Below are 16017 nucleotides of genomic sequence, written 5' to 3' on the forward strand. Positions count from 1 at the left end.
GTTGGCCCAGGATCGGACATTGTTTCGTTCTGCTGTGCATGGGGTCACTATGAGTCGGTTCCAACTCGATGGCACCTGACAACAACAACATCTATTGTTCCAGTTCTGTTGGTTGAGAAAGGTACCTTTTTATCATTGAATTGTCTTGGCATGTTTGTTGAAAATCAATTGGCCATATATGTGTAAAGTCTCTTTGTAGACTATCTTTTTTATTCCACTGAACTCTAGGTCTGTCTTTATGCCAATACCACATTATATTGATTACTGCACCTTTATAGCAAGGATTTATTTAGTAGCCTCTTTATTGATTTTCCTTGTAATTTTGGTGTCTTGTCTTCAATGGAGTCTTGGTATGGCAATGAGGATAATGAATTGGAGTGTAAGGTCAGTTTGAACCACAAGGTCAGCATTTCAAACCCACTAGCCACTCTTTGGAAACCCTATTCAGGGTCACTATGGGTTGTAACTGACATAATGACACTTAACAACAACAACAAAAAACAACAATGTCTTCTATATCTTAGTCTTCCTTTTTTCTAAATTAAGAATGCTTTAAACTTTGTTTTTATTTTTCCTTCTTTTAGTTGTGATTTCTTCCTGACCCCTAGAATATTTAGGTTAGTCCTTGCTTTCCATAGCTAGCATATTTTTTTTTTCGTCATTATTACCTCTGTGTTCTTTATTTCTCTGCATTCTGGAAAATTCTCTGGGGTCTATCCACAATCTTACTAATTTAGTTTTTCATTTTTTTAAATGTATGCCTTATTTCTAATGCAGACATCTCATAGTTAAATTTTTTTTTCAGCGGTTGGCTCTTTAGACCCTTCTAGGTAATGTTCTCTTTAATCTGTTGGGTAATATTTTGTATAGGCCCGCATGAGGATAGATATTTCTAGACTGGGCGTTGGCCGTAAGACAAGATGAATTACCCTTCTCCTCCCCTCCTCTCACTTGGGTGCTCATTACTTGGTAGATAACATTCTGAAACTTCATTACCGTTCCCTGTTCTCATTAGTTTCTTGTAGAACCTCACTGCCAGAAGGCTGGCTGGAACCATGCCTGGCCCTATGATGCATAAAGTCCTGGTTTCTTTTTAGGCCATTTATCATCTCACCCTCTTAGTTTGAATGGTTTTAGTCTTTAAACTATTGATTCTTTATATCAGAGAGGAAAGAGTGTATGAGCAAATGTCTTTATGCTCAGAGCATATTGTTTAAATATCTACAGTAAACATACTTGGTCTCACAAGTATAAGCTTGTGTTCTCTAAGTGTCCCACCACTGACAGTCCAGAAAAGGGATGTAAACGTTATGGAGTGTGTGCCACGACCTGATCCAGAGCTACTATAACCAGATACCTGGCCCTTCTTGTTAGCTGGCTTATTATCCAGGCAGCTGCTCCTTTCCTGCCATGCTATGCCTTTTAAATCAAGACTCGGTTAAATTAAAAGCATCAAAGCCTAGGCCTTCTGGACTTATTAAATTTACCCTTTACCTTTCCTCTTCTCTAGAATAATTCTGTGACTCTCATGGGTCATTTTATATTTTTATTCCTGCTCTGATCTCTCTTCCTTTATACATATTGTTACTTATTACATACAGTGCTGCCATTTGCCATAGTATGTATGGGTTCAAGTAACTGAATCCTTGTTGTGTTAAGTGCCGTAGAGTTGGTTCCAAAAGTCTCAGTGTTCTCCCTGGGAGTGGCTGGTGGGTTCAAACCGCTGACCTGACCTTATGGTCCAGTACTTGTTCTACAGAGTCATGAACTCCAATAGGTAAAAGCAAAGACCTCCATAAGTCTTTGACTATTTCATTCTTGAACCAAATTCTTAAAAATAGTTACTTGTCTGACCTCATCAATTAAATACCATTTGTATTGTTCCCCAACTTGTAACAGCTTATTAATTTTTTATAAGTACCATTTTCTTTCATCTTTAACTAAAAATATGGTTGAAACAAATACTTTTTCTCTTACTACTCTTAGCTCAATCCCATGAGTTTCACACTTCAGTTTTATATGTAGTCAAATTTAACACATGGTCCTAGAATAGCAATTTTCAAACTTTTTTGGTCTCAAGACTTTTTTTAAAACTTGAGAACTTCGAAGTGTTTTTTTTAATGAGGGTTATGTTTACTGTATTTACTGTAATAGAAATTAGAAGTGATAAAAACGTAAAACACACAAATATGTGTGCAGATAACAAAGCACTATCCTCATCACCTATTGTGGTTTCTGGAAAATGCTTCTCTACACTTGTGAGAGAATGGGAGTGGAAAAGGCAACTGATGTCTGAGTGTTATTCTGAACATAATTGTGACCTTGCATACTCCCTAAAAGAGTCCTGGGCAACCCCAGAGGTCTCCAGGCCACACTTTGAAACTGCTTCACTAGAAGGGGGTTTTTAGATAGATTTCAGACAAAATTGTAGCTCCAGAAAGTTAAGTGGTGGTGGTGGTAGTTATGTGCCGTGGAGTTGGTTCTGACTCATAGTGACCCTGTACAGGGTTTCCAAGGCTATAAATCTTTATGGGAGCAGAAAGCCTCATCTTTCTTCCACAGAACCACTGGTAGTCTCAAACTGCTTACTGTGAGATTAGCAGCCCAATTTGTAACCACTATGCTGCCAGAGCTCCTTAGAATGTAAAATAGGAATTGTAATTTCATATCACTATGTATTTTTGAGTCACACATATGTGTGTGGAAATGTGAATGGGGAAGATAAAAGATGATGTTTGTCTCTAACCACGAGTCTACCTCTGCTTTACCTGTCGCCACCCCCTTGATGCTTCCTTTTGACAGTCTGAGAGGACTGCAGGCCTTGCTACTGCCTGGGCAGAGCCGTCTCTTCATTATATGTGGCCACTGGGTCCAGAAGATTAATGGTAACATTTTAAAAATTCACACAGACCTGGAATCAGCACTAGAAAATACAGATTTAAATTAACAAGGAAAAGCAGAATCCCATCAAAGGAAATAAATCGTGCTGGCAACCATTGTCACATAATAAAATGTATTCTATAACTGAAGGGCTTTTACATGGGGCTGTCTGCAGCTTAGTGGTCATGTTAATTGAATAAGGTACCTAAGACTGACTTGTGGGGGAAATGAAATTTCCCTCGGCATCTATTCTACCAGTCGCTCCGCGGGAGAAAGATGAGGCTTTCTACTCCCGTAAGGATTTACACCCTCGGAAACCCTGTACAGGGTTGCTATGGGTCGGAACCGACTTAAAGGCACTTAACAACAACAACAAACTTGTTGTCCAGCTGAGGTGATTGGAAACACCTTGGCTTTGGTCAGGTGCACCTTAGTCCTCAAAATGACATCTTTGCTCCTTAACACTTTAAATAGGTTCTTTGTGATGTGACTTATTGGTCCACTGGTGAGGATTTTTATTTTCTTTATGTTGAGGTACAACCCATACTGACAGCTGTAGTCTTTGCTCTTTATCACTAAGTGTTTCAAGTTCTTTTTGCTTTCAGCAAGCAAGGTTCTGTCATCTGCATATCACGGGCTGTAGATGAGTCTTCCTCCAATCCTGTTATATTCTTCTTCATATAGTCAGTCCAACTTCTTGGATTAGCTCCTCAACATACAACTGTAACTATGGTGGAAGTATACAGCCTTGGCACACACCTTTCCTGATATTAAACCATGTAGCATCCCCTTGTTCTGTTTGAATGACTTTGGGCCTGTCTTTGGGCCTGTGTATATATTCTGTATGACACAATCAATTGTTCTGGAATTCTCATTCTTCACAGTATTAACCAAAATTTGTCACGATTCAGGTAGTCAGATACCTTTGCACAGTCAATAAAAGGCAGGTAAACATTTTCTGGTGTTGTTTACTTCCTACCCAGGGCCATCTGACATCAGCAGTGATATCCTTCATGTCACGTCCTCTTGGAAATCTGACTTGAATTTCTGGCAGTTCCCTATCTATGTACTGCTACAACCGTTTTTAATTATCTTCAGCAAATTTTACTAGTGTCTGATATTAATGATATTGTTCAACATTCCTTTGGACCACATTCCTTCGGACCACTTTTCTCTGAAATAGACACAAATATGGATCTTTTCCAGTTGGTTGGCCAGACAGTTGTATGCTGATTTTCTTGACATAGACCAATGATCACCTCCTTTATTGCATCTCTTTATTGAAGCATCTCATGTGGTATTCCATCAATTCCTGGAACCAATACCTTCAGTAAAGCTTGTACTTCTTCCTTCAGTCTCATTGGATTGTAATCATATGCTACCTCTTGAAATGATTGAGCCCTTTCTTTTTGGTACAATGAGTCTGCACTTTCCTTCCACCTTTCTGGGTCGTTCAATATTTTCCCCAGAGAATCTTTCATTACTGCAACTCAAGGCTTGAATTTTTTTCCCCCAGTTCTTTCCGCTTGAGAAATTCCATGCATGTTCTTCCCTTTTGGCTTTATAACTCGAGGTTCTTGCAAATTTCATTATTAATGTTTGTCTTCTGGAGTTGTCCTTTGAAATCTTCAGTTCAGTTCTTTTGCTTCATCATTTCTTCCATTTGTTTTAGCTACTCTGCATTCAAGAACATGTTCTAACATCCATTCTGCCCTTTTTTTTCTTATCCATTTTTTAATGACATTTTATTTTCTTCATGTCACCCTCCAACTTGTCTGGTCCTTGGTCATTAGTGTTCAGTATGTCAAATCTGATCTTGAGATGGTTTCTAAATTCAGGTGGGATATGCTCAGGGTTGTATTTTGACTCTTGTGGACTTGTATAATTTTCTTCTGCTTTAACTTGAACTTGCATATGAACAATTGATATGCACACACTTTTCCCCTGGCCTTGTTCTGACTGACGCTATTAAGCTTCTCCACATTTTCTTTCCACAGACGGTAGTAGATTTGATTCCTGTGTATTCCATCTGGTGAGTTCAGTGTGTATAGTCACTGTTTATGTTGTTGAAAAAAGGCATTTCCAATAAATAAGTAGTTGTTCTTGCAAAATTCTATCATGTGATCTCTAGCATCATTTCAGTCACCAACGCCATATTTTCCAACTACTGATCCTTCCTCTTGTTTCCAAATTTCACGTTCCAATCACCAGTAATATCAGTGCATCTTGATTGCATGTCTGATCAATTTCAGGCTGCAGAAGTTCATTGAAATCTTCAATTTCTCCATCTTGGCTTTTAGTGGTTGGTGCTTTTACTTAGTTATCTAGTAGTACTGTAATAGAAATGCCTCAAGTGGATGGCTTTCACAAAGAAATTTATTCTGTCCCAGTTTAGGAAGATAGTCTAAATTCAGAGTGCTGGCTCTAGGAAAAAGCTTTCTCTTTTGGCTATGGGAAAAGGTCCGTGTCTCTTCTCAGTATCTGTAAGCTCAGCATTCCTTGGAGATTTCCCTGTGTCTGCATCAGTCTTCCCCTGATCAAGGAGCTTTACAGTAAGTACAGTAACCCCAGGTCCAAAGGATCCTGGCTTTTCTTTCCTGATGGTAATAGGTCCCACTCATCTCTGCTCAGTTCTCTCTTCTTTTATCTCTTGTAATTAAAAGGTGTTGAAGGCCACAATACAGGGAAATTCCCCACATAGAATTAAGGTATGGTGGGACTAAAGGTGTTGCATCGTGGAGGATCAGCCTATAACTGCCACATTATATCGTTATATAACTGCCAAACCACTGAGTCATATTACCCAGCTAAGTGACACATCTTGGGAGGAGAAGGGACAGGGTGGCGGGATTGGCGCAATTCATTCCAAGACATGTGTAAATTTGAATAATCGTCATATTAACAGCTCCTTCTTCCTAGTCTTTCTTAGTCTGGAAGCTCCACCAAAATCTGTCTACTGTGGGTGACCCTTTTGGTATTTTAAATACTGGTGGCATTGTTTCTAACAATATACAGGTCACCATGGTATGACACAAACTGACAGATGAGTGGTGGAAAATAGTGTTCTAAAACATTGTTGTTGTTGTTGTTAGGTGCCATCGAGTCAATTCCGACTCATCATGACCCTTTTTAAAATTAACTTTTTTCAAATTAATTTTTAAGTTAATTTTTAAATTACTGAAAATCATTTTATTCGACAGTTGTACCCAAAATTTATTTAGCCAATCCTTATTGTTTAATATTTTTGGCTTTATAAACAATGCCGTAGTAAATCTATTTACTGCTTATATAAAAATATTCATGAATTAGACAGAGTTGCATTTTCCAAACCATTAACCACTAGTCCTGGGGATGAGCCAGAGACAAGTTAGAAGCCTTTCTGAAAATTTTCCAAAATGATCCCTAATTACAAGTCAGAATCAGATTCATTCACTCAGGTGATTTTATACATTTCTACCCAAGATTTTTTAAGTGCCTGTTTTGTGTCAGGCACTTAACATTTCTGGATGCTGGGGTATGCAGAGGAAGAGAAAGTCTAATAGAGACCAGGTTCTGGTGATACATCAACAAATGGGACCATTCTCTACAGTGGTAAGGCCTCTACAGAGAGGAAAGTGGGTGTTGTGAGAGAAAGATTGCATACTTTCTCAAAAGAGTGGTCACGGAGGTATCTCTAAGGGGATGGTCTAAATGAAAGGTCTAGTTCTGGAGAGCTGGTGCTGAAGAATGATCCAGGCAGAGGGAACAGCATATACAAAAGCCCAAGTCAGAAATAAGAGTGAGGTGAGAGAGGGACACAGTGCAGCCAGTGGGACTACATGATGTGAGTGGGGGGCTCAATTGTAGTTCTGTCTGGATTTCATTCTAAATGCAGAGTGAAGGAACCAGTGGGTTTTCGATGGTCCTGCAGTGAACCCTCATAAGCAGAACTGTAAAGTAATACTGGTGTGGCACCGCAGGATAAGCACTCGACCTCAAGGTCAGTTTGAACCACAAGGTTGATGGTTCAAACTCACCAACTGCTCCTCGGAAACCCTATACAGGGTTGCTATGAGTCAGAACCTACTTAACAGTATTTAACAACAAAGTAATGTTGGAGTCCTGGTATGACACTGTAGGATTAACACTGGACTGCTAACTGCAAGGCTGGTGATTCAAACCTTGGAAACCCTATATGAGTCAGAACCGACTCAAACACCATTTAACAACAACAACAAAGTAATGTCTGGAATGGGAAGATTCATAGTAGGAATCACAACCCAAACCCTTACTGTGTGGTGACATTATACCCGGTTCTCTGCTAACTATCCTGTATTCATTGAAGTGAGGTGTGCACTGGGAAGCAGCAGAGCCTGCTGGAGGCCACCCAACTACTAAATCTAGATCAGTGCTCTTAACCACTACAACGGGTCTGCCTCACCGAGTACATGATTAGACCACAGTTTTTTCAACTTTGTGTATTGCTTTCTCCTTTAACATGATATGAGATGAGAGAGACTATACCCTGTCAGGGCCTTACAGCTTGCAGTGGCTGAGATGCTGAGTCCCAGCCAACATTGGTTCCAAAAGAGTCTTCAGAATGGACAGTATGTTCCTAAATGAGTACTCTCACTCTACCTGATAGTCAAGGGTAACCTTCCAATAATAGTAACCACCAGTATACATGTAACTAACCTTTTCAGTAATGTTTAGCTTTCTCTTAGTCAGCTTAGGCTTTACCTCTAAGAGCCTTTTTCCTCTTCTTTTAAATGGTTATTATTCCCACCTAAAAGGGTTGCTGAGTAGATTAGGCAAAGTGATGTATGTGGGCAAACCCAGTCCAGCGCCAGGCGTGGGCCTTCACCAAGTGTTATACAGCCAGAATATCATTGGCTCTGAGACTCAGCAGATTCCAGAACCATTCCTCATCTGTCTGTCACTTTCAGGCTAATCTGACACCAGAGCACCCCTGGGCCACTTCTCTTTCAGCAGGTAACTTCTTTATTCGATCTAACCACAGGTGATCTGTCCCCTTGGCCCAAACTGTACATTCTCATTAACTCCAAGCCTTAATGTGCTTTTTTTGTCCTCCTGTCCCCACATCCTCAGCTTCCTTTGTCTAGGAATAGAAGCAAAAATACAAAAAAGCTACTGACAGCACAGGGAATCCTCCTCCTTAAAGCCTTCTTTAGGTATGGGGACTTTCCCGCTTTCTATTCTTTGAGCGTGGCCCCACACACTGTTGTATCAGCAACTTCAGTTGGAATTTTGGGTAACTTGATTTCAATTTTGCACATTCCTATTTTACTGAGCAGTTTACTCTGTAAAACCTACAGACAGGCTTTCAACTCAAATTCTCTTTAAATTTCTCATTTACTCTATGAAACTACATATTGTCTTTGTGTGCTTTCAAAAACTTTACCCCTGGTCTTTTCCCCTGCCTCCAATTGTTGGTTGTGGCTACAAATGGTTCCTTTTTAATCACCCGTTTTCCTCCATAGCAGAGAGGAGTGCAACACATGGTAAAATACAGAGACCCCCTGAGTTTAATTGGGAAATCACACACGTGTAGAAATGAAAGAATAGAGGCTGGCTCATGTGTAAGAATGCCCAGAGGTTTTAGTGAACTAAGTTCAACACTTGATTGTTCAACAACATAAGTTTAACAGATGTTTAGTAATTGTCTACCACTCTATGGAATTAGTCTAGAAAATGGGGTACAAAGTTAATGAGATCTGGCCATACTGTTAAGGAGGACATAGTCTTATTAGGGAGACCGGCTTGAATAAAATAAAGTATAATGTGATAACTGGAGTAAGAGAGGATATGCAGATACCCAATTCAGCCCAGGAAAGATATTCTAGGTGGGAGTCTTAAAGGATGAGTAGGAGTTTGGGGAGAAAGTAAAAAAGAAAGGAGATTCTGGGAACAGAATCAACATAGTAAAGAATCAGGCTGAGGCATTAAAAACTCCTGGCATCTTCAGAGATTTACAAGACTTTCATTGTTCCTGGTAGAGGAAGGAGGTAGGCAATGGCAGGAGGTGGTACTACAGAGGTAAGCTAATGCATGAGGGTGGTCAAAAGTAGAGATGTAGACATGGAATATGTTGTTCAGGGAAACTGTGTGGAGTGAGAAAAGAACTAAAGTAGAACTCTTGCAAACAACAACCTTTAAAGGATCCGAGCAATTGGAGCCAAAAAGAATCATCTGAGAGGAAGGAAGGGAGCCAGATCAAGGGAGGAAACGTTACAGGGTGTGGTCAGCCAGGTAGAATCTGTGGTCCTGGAGAAGCAAAAAAGTTTAGAACTAAGAAGTCCACCTTGTTTAGAAAAGCTAAGAGGCCAAACACTTCATTACTCATATATATATATTTTTTTAAGTCCTGTGTTTTCCATGTGGAAAGTCTGTATCTTTTCCACAGGGCAGGTCATTTGGACAGAACTTGTTAAAGGCTTGCACACAGTAGAAGCCCAATAATTGCACTTTTATGATAATCTCCATCGTAATTTGCTGCTATCAGTACCACCCACCACAGCAGCTCAGTTTTATTTCTTCACTTTCCCACTGGCAGGACTGAGTCAGAGCTCATGCTGGGCCTGTGTGGTATGGCCCCCACATCCAGCTGCCACCCATACCCACACTCTGGCCACAATGGCCTCCTTCTAATGCTTCCTGCTGACCAGGCTTCCTGCTGCTCAGGAAACTTCGCAAGGAGCCTCGAATGTGCCTTCCTCCTCCCCACTCACTTTATGGTTCTTGCCCATCCCCAGTATCTTCCTCAATGTCACTTATTCAAGGAAGACTTCCAGGACCCGCCCCCGCCCCATGGACCCCATCCCTCATAGCACTGTCCTCCTGCTTTCTATATGTTGTATAGAGCTTCTGAGGAGTGGCTGGTGGGTTTGAACTACTGACCTTGTGGTTAGCAGTCCAGTGCTTATCCTATAGTGCCACACCAGGAGTTCCCTGCTTTCTATATATGTCTACATTTGTAAGCAAGGATGTGTGTAACTTTGTGGAGCTCTGTGAGGCATGGCCTCTACTGCAGGGCCTTGTGCAGAGGGGGCCAGCCTTCGTCAGTTGACAAATTAAAGGTGGAGCTGGGCCCCACTTGCTCCTCTGGACCCTTTGCTGGCCCTCCAGATTTTCCTGTCTTCTGAAAGTCCACTGTTGACCCACCTCCTCTGTGAACACGGAAGCAAAACTCCACCCCCAGCACCCAGACATATCCCTCATCAGTAAGTGACTGTAGTAATAGTACCTTCCCAGAGCCCCCTTTGTGGACAAGCAAGTTACACAGCCATGCTGGTCCCTACACGAGAAGGACCCCAGTGAGCTTAATGCTCTGATATTCCTGTATTGAAAGTCTTAACAGTTTTTGAACAAGGACCCCTCATTTTCATTTTGCACTGGGCCCCCACAAGGATGCTATGAGAAGCACAGAGACTGTGTGAGATATGCCCGCCCTGGGACCTGGCATGCTCTGCACAGTTACCTGTCATCATTTCAGTTCTGCTCAGCCACAACCACAGCCAATAATTCATTCTTCTGTTTGCCCAGCTTCCTTGACTAAGTGCTGTGGTCAGAGACATTGATCAACTGCTTAAACCCCTCTGCAGCTGCTTGCTCCTCACCCTCCCAGTGGCTCCCAAACCTGATCAAACTTTAGAATCACTGCTGAGTTCTGGACTACATTCCAGGCCTCTTGAGTGGGGGGTCTGAGAGTCTCTGCAAGTCCCAAGGTAACCTTATTGCCTTCACCTATGCCATCATCAGTGGAATAGAACTTGGGAACCTTTATCCTAAGGTTCAACCCAGCCTTCAACTCATGCCTCTTGGGGAGGCATACAGTGCCCTTTCTGGCCTAGCCCTGCATGTGCCCTAGCCCTACACCAAAGTGTAGTTCTCCCCAACTACCTGGTGAGTGCCTTTTACTCCTTCAACACTCATGTCTTCCTCTGAGTGTCAAAAGAGGCCCCATCCCATTTAACAGATCATATTTTCCTTCCTTTCATGCTCCTCCAGTTTTTAATTTTCTCCCAGCACATGTCCCGTTGGATTTGTTCCTCTGTGTGTTTATCCCCTGACCTGACACCGCTTTGATGGTGCTCATCTCTGTATCCCTAGTCAGCCTAGCTAATGAACACACAGTGCAGCACACCTGTGTGTGTGTGTGCCTCTCTGTGTGTATTGGTCTCCTGGCACTCGGCACACAGTCAGTGCTCAGGAAAGTCCTACTGATTGGTTCAGCATGGCTGTTAGCAGTGGCACAGATGTTCACCATTAAAGCTCCCTCTGCCTCCCAGAAAACCAAATGCCTTTACAGCCCTCCACCATCTTGTCTCTGGGCGGCTCCTGCTGCTTGCAGCTCAATCCAGGCTCTGTGGGAACAACTTCTGCCTAGAGACTCTTTCCTCTCAGGAGTCCAGTTACACAGGAATCCCTCCTGAAGGTCATGCATTTGTTGTGTGAAAAAGGAAACTTGTAAATGAAGGCTTTCTTTATGCAATAAGTCTTTATTCCCCTCAGCCCCTTCCCTTTTGGGAGAGCCAAAAGGTGGCAGAAGCTTAGGCTACTGTGCTGTTTCAAAGCAGCCCTTAGTTACACCAGCAAGAGGTGGGCTTTTTTCTCCCAGACTTGTTAGGTCTCAAATAATGCTTCCTATTATCTTAATCTGACTTTTCCAGCATCTGATGACCATGCCAAATGGGTTATTTACTTTCGGTTACTGATGCTGCTCTGTCATTGTGAACCTTACCGGTCAATTCCTGTGCCACCAACTGCGTGCTGCAGGCTGAAGGGGAATGCATAATTGTAAGCATTCAGAGCAATGTGCCTCCTGATTTTTAGTGGTTGTTAGTTTTCTGGGACTCACATGGCATGGAAACCATTTGATGTATAATGAAACTGAAACAACAGTGCAAACAGAGGCTCTTACTCAGAGCCTGGGTGTCTCTATCCCATTGGAGTATTTTAAACAGTGGTCAGATAAGTGGATTCAACTGCCACCCTTTTTAGCTCATCTTGAGCATACCGTAAGTCTTGGGAAATCCTTTCTTCCTCTTGGATGCCCCTCCCAGGATGGGAAAAGGTGGCTCAGGCAGTGTGGAGACTCCTGAATTCCTTGGGAGGACTGTAGGCTGGTGAAGAGGAGCACCCACTCTTTGCTGCTGTCTGAGAGTTGATGTCATCAGGTGATTTCTTGGTGTAGTAGAATGTTCCATGCACCCTGTAACCTCCCTTTCTCCTCTGTCTCTTTCTCAGGCACATCTCTCTAACGCTCCCTGCTACCTTCCGAGGCAGGAACAGCACTCGGACTGACTATGAGTACCAGCACTCCAATTTGTATGCCATATCAGGTATGTAGGAGCCACTGCTGATGACCAGCAATCTCATCTGTCCTGGGCACATCCTCCTAGAGCATATGTTCCCTGTCTTCTCATGGCATCTGTCTGTCTGTTCTCCCTGCAAGTGACCTGTTCTTACAGGCACCAGCCCTTCTCACTTTTTCTTTGTGTCACTATGGCACTTGGAGAAGGGCCAAATCTCAGTGTGTTTAAAAACTAGTGATGAAAAACAATGTGTGAGTTTCACCAACTTGAAGGGAGGTTTCTAGAGAATAGTCACCACACTGCTCACCTGCCATTGTCCGGGCAGGTTTCCCATGGGGACCCAGGAGCAATGCAGAGCCCAGTGTTGGGTGGCCTGCCCTCCTGTATCCAGGTCTGTCCTTACCTCTCATTTCTCAAAGCCAGGTTTGTGGCCAGAGGGGATACTGGAGGTGTCCCACACACACACACCCTCATGGTATGAGGGTGTGATTTCTGAACTTGGCCTTGAAATTGATAGTGTTACCTTGGCAGGAACTTCATCAGTTCTAGTTTTCCTTTTTCCCTTCACCTAGGGAGGGGAGAACTTACAAGACTTATTACAGAATTGAGATTCATTATGTGCTTGGCAGTGCTGGTGACTTGTTAAGCTCTAAAGAAACCCACCAGCTCGCCTGCCATTATACTGGACCTCCAGTCCGGGGTGTTTGTATATAACGGGAAAGTGGCAAATCGGTGCCATTTATGAGTGCACATCCTTAATGCTGAGTGACACTTTGAACACAGGAACATGGCATTCATTCATGTACCATAATGAAGCAGTTATTTAAAAGGTAATTTTTTTTTTCTAAAAATTACAACTTCAGGTTACTAAATAGATGAAATAGAACAATGGCATAATTTGTGTCAGTATTAGTTTTACTTGTTATGATCATGCCCTAATGGGTTTGGAAGTATAAGCAAAAGCCAGTTTTGTTTTGTTTTGTTTTTTTCTCATTTCTGGGCAACACTCCTGCTGAGGAAGGGGAGGATCAGGGGTGGTCTTAAACCCTCTTCTCTGGCTCCACTCCAGGAGCCAGGTTCTCAAAGGGTGGAAGGAGCATGTTTGTCTAAGCAAAGCATCTCCAGGGAGACTTTCCTTTGTGCTGGGGTTATTTCAGCAGCGTCGACAAGGAGCATAACAAATGTGGAAAGATGACCTATTTTGTAAGAAAGCTGAATATTTCCCCAGATGCTTAGTGGCAGAGTGCTGCAAACCAGGCCTATGAAATCCAGCAGGGCAGCCCTGTTTAGAATGCACAATCAAAACAGGTGACTACTTGCTTCAGCTTGCAAATCTTTCTCCAGCCTCGGTGTTAGGCTACATCCACTTCACTTCTCTTCTCTGATGGCTTTCCCAGCTGCAGAACGTTTCTGCAGAGAAAGGCCCACAGAGTGAAATCGCCTCTGGTTTGGCAGGCATGTTCCTGTCTGCCTCTGGACCACTGCTTCCTCGCTCCATGGCTTTGATGAGGTGTTGTCTAGGTTCATTTCAGCTGTTAGTTTAGCAATACCACAGTAACAGCCTCAAGACACAGGGGACAGCATTCAGAAACTTCCTGTTACATTGAGGTAAGTGGCAGTCACTTGGATTTTATCTTCCAAGCCGAGGTGGTTGAGGCTGCAGCCCACAGCAGCAGGAAGCTCAGACCTCCTCGGCTGCTGCTGGCCCCAGATTGCTCTGCCAGGGTCCAGGGTGCTTTGTTGTGATGCCGCCAGAAATACCCTGCAGGACCTGCTGGCTCCATCATGTCTGCAAGCTCAGCACTGGGCAACTATGGCGCAACTGGGAAGCCTGCCCACTCACCCACCCACCGGCAGCCTGCCTGTGAGTCATTCTGGCTAGAAGGGAACAGAGACCACCCCCTTCACACCCTGTGGGAACAATATTTGGCACTGAGTGGTTTGTCTCCGTTTGGTATTGCAAAGTTAGGGGTTTCAATAGTTTGTTCCAAAAACAGTTAAGCAAAGTGTGCCCCAGGCCCTAGCCCTTGCCCAGTACCCAGTGCCATGATAGCTAGGGTTCTGCTGGTAATGAAATGAATCATGAAACTGCTCTCCTTCCAGATTGGCTCTGGCACATGTTCACTGCAGACTTCAAGGGTTGAGCCCTTGGTGCAAGCGTCTGGTATGCCTGTGTCATTTCTGGAAACATTTGATTCCTGTTCCCTTAGTTCCCAGTCCCGTCCCAAAATAAGTAAATTTCCAAAAGAATGTAATTAGAGATTCGAAAAGCTGCTACATTGAATTTGTATGTACACCTCCCCAACCGAACCAAACCCCGCTGCCATAGAGACAATGCCAACTCACAGTGACCCTACATAGGGTTTCTGAGACTATAAATCTTTACAAGAGCACATAGCTACTTCTCACTTATGGACTATTTTGTTGTTCAACATTTTGTATTTAAGACAATAGTGAAAAATCTGTCCGACCCTTTCGCACATTGACGACGTATATCTGTCAGTAGGGAACACTGAGATGCGATGCTGTGATACTAGTTAAGGTTTTGTTGGAGCACCAGGAGAGCAAGTGGTGCCTGACAGAAAGGGAGGCTGCTATTGTCATCCTGGAGGGCTGCAGGAGGAGGCAGCAGGGCTGAGGTGCTAGAGTGAGGAATGCAGAGGGGCAGGCTGAGGAGGGAAGAGAACACAGGCAGGCCAGGCAGCTGCAAATCTGGGGATGGGACAAAAGTGGGTGGTCCATAGTGAATGATCATCAACGCCATGGCACAGTCCCAGCAGTGGCACACACCTGGCCTCCCCTCTCCATACAGAGTGACTGCCAAGGTGCCACAGCTGGGACCCCTACAATGCTCTGATCCCCCAGGTGTACACTGTGAAGGACCCTGAAGGCTGCAGAGTCAACAGAGGCTCTGAAACCTTGCATCCCAGCTTCCCAGCGCCAGTCCCAAGAGACCTGGCAGACAGAGCTTAGCTTGAAAGTGAACTCTTAAATATAGTCTTGATTAAGCCTACAATAAAACCACAAACCTTATGCCTTTGAGTTGATTCCAACTCATAGTGACCCTGCGTAGGGTTTCTGAGACTGTAAATCTGGTCGGTTTGAACCACCAACCTTGTGGTTAACAGCCCAACTCCTAACCCATAGTACCTGTTGTTGCATGCTGTCAAGTCAGATCCGACTCATAGAATCCCTGTTTAGGGTTTCTAATGCTGAAAAATCTTCACAGGAGAACAAAGTCTCATCTTTCTGCTGTAGAGTGACTGGTGGGCTCAAACCACCAACCCTGTAGTTAATAGCTCTATGCATAACCCACTATACCCAGGACTTGTTGTTGTTGTTGTTGTTGTTGTTGTTAGGTGCCATTGAGTTGGTACCGACCCATAGCAACCTTATGCACTTAGCAGAACTAAACACTGCCCGATCCTGGGCCAACCTCACTACTGTTGACACGCTTGAGTCCATCGATGCTGCCACTTGGCCAGTCCATCTCGTTGGGGGTCTACCTCTTTTTCTCTGTCCCTCCACCTTACAAAACATGATATCCTTCTCCAGCGACTGGTCCCTCCTGACAATATATCCAAAGTGTGAAAGACAAACTTTGGCCATCTTGACCTCCAAGGAGCACTCTAGCTGCACTTCTTCCAAAAAGAATCTATTGGTTCTTTTGGCAGCCCATGGCACTTTCAATATTCTCCTCCAATACCATAACTCAAAAGCATCAATTCTTCTACGGTCTTCCTTATTTACTGTCCAGCTTTCGCATGCATCTGAGGTTATTGAAAATATCATGGCTTGGGTCAGGCGCACCTTAGTCCTCAAG

At 43.3% G+C, this 16017-nt stretch overlaps 1 protein-coding gene across 1 annotated transcript in view; it reads left to right on the forward strand.

Annotated features, from left to right (window-relative positions):
* MVB12B (multivesicular body subunit 12B) overlaps positions 1–16017 on the forward strand; it is a 239734-nt gene that overhangs the window by 126130 nt on the left and 97587 nt on the right. Inside the window, exon 7 of the mRNA XM_006834971.1 lies at positions 12127–12221. Within this exon, the coding sequence (XP_006835034.1) occupies positions 12127–12221 (95 nt within the window). The remainder of the gene's footprint in view (positions 1–12126; positions 12222–16017) is intronic.

Source organism: Chrysochloris asiatica, unplaced genomic scaffold (genome assembly GCF_000296735.1).
Source record: "Chrysochloris asiatica unplaced genomic scaffold, ChrAsi1.0 scaffold00014, whole genome shotgun sequence".
Taxonomy (NCBI): domain Eukaryota; kingdom Metazoa; phylum Chordata; class Mammalia; order Afrosoricida; family Chrysochloridae; genus Chrysochloris; species Chrysochloris asiatica.